Source organism: Theropithecus gelada, chromosome 10, assembly GCF_003255815.1.
Source record: "Theropithecus gelada isolate Dixy chromosome 10, Tgel_1.0, whole genome shotgun sequence".
In the NCBI taxonomy this organism is placed as follows: Eukaryota; Metazoa; Chordata; class Mammalia; order Primates; family Cercopithecidae; genus Theropithecus; species Theropithecus gelada.
This window is the reverse complement of record NC_037678.1, coordinates 13303602-13311256: the sequence shown is the minus strand read 5'-3', so window position 1 is coordinate 13311256 and position 7655 is coordinate 13303602. Positions and strand designations below refer to the sequence as shown.

General features: G+C 55.0%; 1 protein-coding gene across 2 annotated transcripts in view; it reads left to right on the top strand.

The window, feature by feature from the left end:
- The first annotated feature begins 475 nt into the window (after positions 1-475).
- The window catches only part of CYTH4 (cytohesin 4), a 32755-nt gene continuing 25575 nt past the window's right edge, over positions 476-7655 (top strand). For both annotated transcript variants that reach the window (XM_025398934.1, XM_025398935.1), the window contains exon 1: positions 476-682. In XM_025398934.1, the coding sequence (XP_025254719.1) occupies positions 664-682 (19 nt within the window). In that variant the 5' untranslated portion in view covers positions 476-663. The remainder of the gene's footprint in view (positions 683-7655) is intronic.

The following is a 7655-nucleotide window of genomic DNA, read 5'->3' as shown; positions in this document are numbered from 1 at the left end:
GTTTCCCAGCAGCCTGGGGGAGAAGGAAAATGGAGCATATTACCCGATTGTTCACTAGACAAGAAAAAGCCAGATATTTCTTTGAAGGGAAGGAAAGTCCTTCCTAGCACTGAATTCATTTGTCTTTTCTTAAGTGGGAGTTGGAAGAGAGCTTGTGGGGTGGAACAGAGGGGGCCCTGCTAGGACTGTCCAAGTTGGGTGCTCCTATGGCATTCATGTGAGGAGGTTGCCAGGTAAATGCCCATGGTTCCCTGGAAAATGTTCATCCTCAGTGAACATCACCCTCGGTGTCTGTGCGTGTGTACGTGTGTGTGTACGTATGCGTCTGTGTGTTTCTTTCTGTCTGTCTTTCTCTTTTATATGTGGCCCTCCCCTCACTTCATCTGTTTGTTTGTTTGTTTGTTTCCACCTCTGTCCCTCCCTGGCAAAGGTCCCTGCTGCTCAAAACTCTGCCAGTTTTTAGGAAGTGCTGTTGTGTCAAAAGCCTGCACACGAGACCCCAGTGGGCCCGGACTGACTTCCTCCCCACACAGGGCTGGGCGGGGCAAGCAGGAAGGGGCCCGTTACAGTCAAGGTGACGCATCCTTGCCGGGTCAGCCCGAGCAGCAGCTGGGTTGACAAGCGACAGGAACACGGGTCATCTTTTCCCCAGGGGGCGTCAGAATGGACCTGTGCCACCCAGGTAAGCAACTGCAGTCCACCTCTCTGGGCCTCAGGGTGCTCTCTTTTAGAATGGGACGGCAGCCCCTGCCTCACAGGGTCTTACATAAAGGAATACAGCACAGGCGGAAAATGCAGCTGCGCGAAGCAAACATTTGTGGGCTCAGCCTAGGTGTCCAGTTGTGTTCTGGGGGCTGGGCACACAGCAGTGAGCAAAGCAGACGCTGTTCCCCCCTTCACGGGCTTGTCCTCTAGAGGGAGAAACAGGCAGTGACTCTAATGTGATGCCCTACGTCAGTTGGTGGCAGGTAGGATGAAGAACAGTAAAGCAGGATAAGGAAGAGGGGAGTGCATGGTGGAAAAGGCCCCAAGATGCTGTCTAATGAGGGACCTGAGGACGGTATCAGCTAAGGGGCCTTCTAAGGAACAAACATTTCAGCCAGAAGGAACGGCCAGTCCAAAGGCTCAGAGGTGAACTGAGAAAAGTGACTTGTGATTAAGATGATGATGTGATGTTGGTGACGGCGATGCTTGTCTGGGTGATACAAGGAACTTGAGGTCCCTTTCTGGCCGGGGGTTGGGGTGGTCTTTGGGGAGGCTGAGGACGCAGCCTAGAGCCGGGGGAGGGCCGGGAGTGAGCAACAGAGGCTCTGATTGAAACCCTCCCCAGCTACTAGGACCATGTGTCTGGGGAGAAAGAGGAGAAAGGAGGCTGCAAAGATGGTGAGGAAAAGAACATCAGGATTGTGTTTGGGGAGGTAAATCGAAGGCCCAGAAGAGGGGCCAAGTTTCTGTACCCTGGATGTCAGTGTTCTCCAGAGCTGCAACGGTTCTGGTGAACACGGCTGCTGGAATTCCAGAACCTAAAGGCTGGTGGGAGCTGTCTGCTCCCCAGGTCCAGATGACCTCAGCCTTGTCCAGGAGCACCCTGGCTTCAAATGCACCTAACATGGAGCAGCCTGGCCCCACCCACTGGGCATCCCCCTTCCCCCCACCCCCCCACCAGGGAACACAGTTAGAGAACCACTGATTCATTTCAACAGCCCCCCAGTGGCAGAAGGGAGAAAAGAGGCCAAGGGAGGAAAACAGCCTCTCTGAGGCAGGGGCAGGACCAAACCCTGTGCCCTGACTCCCTGTCCCGGGCTCACTCTCTGACCCCTGCCTCTCCTGTGGGCTTTGGAGGTTCCCAAAATCACAGCTCAGTGAGCACAGTTGGGGGGCACCTGGTCGGCACAGGGAGACCCAGCAAGAGGCAGCACCTGACTCAGCCCTCTCAGCAGACAGGAGGGTGGGGATGAGGCGGGGAGGGCACCCACTGAGATGCAAGACCCCCGCCTGTGTGTCCAGCAGGGCACTTTGTCCTTTGGGGTCCTAACATACTAAGGTTACAGGGATGGCTGTCCCCATATTGCAGATAAGGAAACTGAGGCTCCCAGAGGTGAACTAGAGGCGAGGACTGACTTGCTTGAGGTCACACGGCCAGTCAGCAGCACAGCAAGGATGAGAACCTGAGGGAGAAAGCCCCAGGTTGGCCGGGGCTGTGGAGAGGGCATGGGAGGGGAGAATCTGCTTTGCTTCAGCCGGTACTAGGGAGGAAATGAATTAAATGGGGTCAATGCAGCGATGGATTAATGGGGTCAATTGGTTCTCCATTGAGTAGTTGGTCTTTTCATTCATTCACTCTACAAATGACCTTACAGTGTGCTAAGGAGTGCTGGGGACAGCAGTGACCCAGCCATGGGCCTAACCTTGGGGGACGGGTGTTGGTCTGGAACGTTGGGGGCGGGGTGGAGAGGCAGGAGTCAGATCCGGCAGGACCCTGACCCAGCCGTGCAAATGGACACAGGCTTAGAGATGGGAGGAAGCAACTTTTCCCACTGGGGCAGAGGAGATCTGGGAAGACCTCCTGGAGGAGGAGGCCAGCGGGAGGGAGGAAAGGTCATTTCCCCGTTGCCCAGAGTGGGTCTTAATTCGGGCTTCTCCGTGGCCCAGTGACTTCCCCTCTCTGAGTTCCGATTTGTCATCTCTACGTGGGTGCCATCATCCTGGCCTGGCCTGGGGAAGCGGGGATTGGGAGTTAGCCAGATCTCGGTCAGGTTCCAGCTCTGCACCACCCTGCCAGTGGTCATGGTCTCTTCCTTCTGTGGGCCTGTTTTCCTACCTTTATTATGGACAGGCTGGTGACACAGGGTTCCCCAGGGCTGCCTCCCCTCCTCTCCTGAGGTGGGCCTGTGTTCGGAAGCAGGTAAGGCACCCTCCCCCAAGGCCTGCCGGGAAGATGAGAGCACCAGACAGCAAAGCCCCAGTGTGGCCAAAGATGAGCACTGCGCTGGTGCAGATAAGACAGGCAGGTGCAGTTAAAAATAGAGCCAGCTCGGCTCGGGGAGAGGAAGCCACACTCTGCAGAGCCTGTGGGGCTTGTGGGGCTGGGGAGGGGAGCAGCTCCGCCCACACCCCCTCTGCCCCAAGGTCCCTCCTACTGAGACTTTGAGGGGCCTCTTTATTTAGGGCCCTGAGATGGGTCCTCCTCCTGCCCCGGAAAGGGGAAGTGAGGCCAGCTGTTCTGGAAGCAGGGCTGCAAGCTCAAAGATTTCTAAAAATACGATGGGAAAGAGGAAGGACAAAGAGGAAGTGGGGAGGAGCCGGGGAGACGGGCACATTCACAGGCCTGGGCACAAGGGCAGCACCAGCCTGTGGGTTTGGGGTGGGGGTTCATGTCACACCTTGTGAGGCTGTGAGAAGCACAGAGATAAGTGAGAAGGAAACGGGGTCTGTGGTGGTGGTGGTAATTTTATTATTTGTGTGCATTATTATTAGTATTAAAAATACATCTCCCGCCCAGGCATGGTGGCTCACACCTATAATCCCAGCACTTTGGGAGGCCAAGGCAGGAGGATCACCAGAGGTCAGGAGTTCGAGATCAACCTGGCCAACATAGTGAAACCCTGTCTCTACTAAAAATACAAAAAAAATTTAGCTGGGCGTGGTGGCAGTTGCCTGTAATTCCAGCTACTCCTCGGGAGGCTGACGCAAGAGAATCACTTGAACCTGGGAGGCGGAGGTCGCAGTGAGCCGAGATCACGCCACTGCAATTCAGCCTGGGTAACAGACAGAGAGACCATCTCAAAAAAACAAACAAACAACAACAAAAAAAACATATCCCATGAGCCTACACCAGTGCCTGAAACTCTGAAATGGGGAGGAATCTCCTCTTTTTAATAGAGGAAGGGTCAGTGGGCTCCATGTGCACCCTGTAAGATACAGCAAGCCCGGGGCCATCACCACCCACCTGTGGATTCAGATGCTTTGAGCAGTTGCCACCTGTTGGGGACAGGACCCCCGTCAGAAGGGGACAGGGGACTGAGGATTCACGAACACACTTGTCAACCACAAGGGAGTATGAAAGGAGCTATGTGCGGTAAAAACACAAGCAACCTGCTCACTATTCCCATGCAATCCCACTCCCCTGGGAACCGTGCCTCAGTTTCCCCAGCTCTACAGTGTTGGCTTTGCAGGGGTTGGGCGGGGGCAACTGCAGGCATCATTCTGCATCTTGCCTTTATTCTCAAACATGTAACCCTGTCAGAAACCCAGAATTAGTGTCCGACAGGTGTTTGATGATTTGTATGAAAAGAGATCAGTCTTTGGAAGATCAACATCAGGGCTGTAGCCTCCGAGCCCCAGATGGGCCCAGATGTGAATCCCAGCTCTGCCACACTCCAGCTGTGTCACCTTTGGCAGGACACTTCACCTCTCTGAGTCTCAGGGGCCTCGCCTGTAGGATGAGCTTAGAAATACCTTTCCTTTCGGAGTGGTTGTGGGATTCAGTGAGAGAGTGGATGGGAAGAGCCTGGAACACACAGGGCCTGGCACACCATAGGTGCTCAGCCACCATGCCTTCCTTAACCAAGGGCGTGACTTGGTTATTGAGCCATGCAGATCCCAGAAACGCTGTGGGGAATGGGAAGGGGTGGGGGCAAGGATGGCTCCTCAGTGGAACCCAGGAGGACCCCTGAAAGGGGATCTGGAGTAGGAGATAAGGAGGGTCTGCTGGCAGAGAGGAGAAGGAAGGGCATTCTGGGTGCAAGGAATGGCGGCGCAAAGGCTTTCGGAAGGCTAGAGCTCAGGGGAGTGAATGAAGGGCAGCCAGGGAGGCTGAGCACAGAGCTGGGGCAGGAAAGGGGCACAGTGTGAGAGGAGCGTGGAGGGGACACACCAGGAGGACTGGTGAGATTTGCAGTCTTTGTCCCCAGGACAATGGGATGCCATGGGAAACTGGGCCAGAATGGGTAGAAGAGGCAGGGAGACATCTGAACGCCCTGAAGTCCCCTCGAGCAAAGTGATAGTTGCCGGGACGACAGTGGGACCCTGGAAGGGGAAAGAATTAGGCAGGACTTGGTGGTGGAGGAGACCCAAGGGGTGAAAGCCAGGTGGGTGTCAAGGTGCCTCCTGGGGAAATGTGGACCATTTTCAGGGCTCAGGAATTCAGGAAGAGGACAGGGAGGAAGGAGCATTCTAGAAGTTCAATCTGGGGCACAATGACAGGTGGTGACCAATACATATGGGGATGGTCGGATCTGAAGCTCAGAGGAGGGGCTGGAACACAGGATGTGTGAATGATTCCCTGGACCCTGAGGGCAGGTGGGAGCCAGGAGCTGGTGAAACCCCGTAGGGAGCCGGAAGGTCAGCCTTGGAGGAGCTTCAGGAACCCCATCACTCACTTCTGGCCATCCGCACCGTGGAGCATCTGTAGGAATGCTGGAGCCCACGCTGGCTTCTCTCAGACAAGCAGCCAGTCTGGAATCCACTCGGCCTCCTCCAGCAGGTGCGCCCCGAGCAGAAACACAACCCCAGGCCAACAGGAAAAGTGTATAAAACCAACAAACAAAGCACAATCGGATTGCCCACCTCCAAGGCAACCCGAGGTGACTGGTTTTTCTCTGTGGATGAGACCGACGGCCTCCCCGCCAGCTCCTACCGGAAGAGTTCCGGAGCCAGCCTCCAGCACTGCCTCACCGGCTGTCCCTGCTCTGCGTCTCCACACAGGTGGCCCCTTACACCTTCCATCCCTGCATGTCCCAAACAGTTTCAGAATCCATCTCTCCTGGGGCAGAGGCGTGGGGGTCAGCAAAAGAGGGTGCGGATTCCAGCACTGCCACTTCCCATGCCTCACCTTCCTAAGCTTCAGTGTCTCAAACTGGAAAATACCTACTTCAAGATTAAATGACAGCACTTATACAGAGACTGGCATGGAGTAGGTGTTTGTGAGCTTAAAGTGTCACAAGACTCTTGCTTTGTCCCCTGGTATAAAGTGTCCTCCCCCCTCCAACTCCCTCCTGGAAACAGGACCTCTAGACCTGCAGAGGAAAAAAACTCCAGAGTGGGCCAGGCACAGTGGCTCACACCTGTAATCCTAGCACTTTGGGAGGCTGAGGCAGGTGGATCACCTGAGGTCAGGAGTTCGAGACCAGCCTGGCCAACATAGTGAAACCCCCGTCTCTGTTAAAAATACAAAAATTGGCCGGGTGCGGTGACTCTCGCCTGTAATCTCAGCACTTTGGGAGGCTGAGGTGGGCAGATTGTGAGATCAAGAGATCGAGACTATCCTGGCCACCATGAAACCCCATCTCTACTAAAAATACGGAGATTGGCTGGATGTGGTGGCTCATGTCTGTGGTCCCAGCTGCTTGGGAGGCTGAGACAGGAGAGTCCCTTGAGCCCAGGAGGCGGAGGGTGCAGTAAGCCGAGGTCGTGCCATTGCACTCCAGCCTGGTGACAGAGCAAGGCTCCATCTAAAAAAAAAAAAAAAAAAAAAAAAAAATTAGCTGGGTGTGGTGGTATATGCCTATAATCCCAGCTACTGGGGAGGCTGGGGCAGGAAAGTCCCTTGAGCCCCCGAAGCAAAGGTTGCAGTGAGCCAAGGTCATGTCACTGCACTCCAGCCTGGGTGACAGAGCAAGACTGTCTCAAAAAAATAAAATAAAATAAAAAAGGAAACTCCAGAGTGGGTCACTAGGAGAATGGCAGGTGGGGCCACTCCCACTCCCACCCCTTGGTTCCTGGACCCTTGTGGACCGCCTGCTGGAGACAGAGCACCACACAGTGGTGGTAGATTTAGGGCATATGGTGCCCCATCCAAGCAGGATATCACCTCCAGGCTGACACCTCCGCTACACCTTCTCAAGGCTGCCCCATCCCTCCACTCCATCAGGCCAGCACCTTCCAGTGAAATGCCAGAGAGGACCGGTGGATCTCATGGCCACATGCTCACTTCAGACCACCTTTGCTGTCGAGAGCATCCCTTGGTCTTCTGTGATGTTACGCGGTGTGCTGTGTTGGCGGGTCAAACACCCTAAGCCTCTGGATAGTGGTGCTGGCTGAGGCCCTGTGGGCAGGAAAGGCAAACACATTTCCAACACGTGTTGACCCCAGGCAAGATGGATGGTTCACTTTTGCAGAATAGAAGGGGTTTCATGGAATCAATTTGCTCCCTGGTCTTCTGGAGAAACGATGGGCTCAGCATGCGTCCCTGTTGCTGGCAGAGTGGACATTCTGCTCCCATGGGGTCATCCACCTGCCTCTTCTCCTGACTTTCTGATCTTCCCATCTTCCTTCTTTCTGGCCTCCGACAAAGCAGTCAAGCCATTCACCACTGCCCATGATGCATGGATATTCTGACTTCAAGAAGCCATTTCTCTTTCCACAGGAAGTGGATGGCCAGGTGCCCTGCCTGAAGCCCTGGCCCCTGGGAGGACTTGCCCTCACTACTGTCTTTCCAGGACACCTTTGTGCAGGGCTGTAATTCAGTAGCTACCCGGTTTTCACTTGTGCCGAAACTCTGAGCCAACTCACTCTGCAGCCAACCTTGGCATTCTCCTCCATTGTCAGAAAGTCGTAAGAGACCCACCCATGTGGGTCATGGTGTAAGCAGAGGGATAGGCCCTGGTGCACCAGCAGCGGGTGTCACGAGGGTCTGGGCCACCTATCCCTGGAGC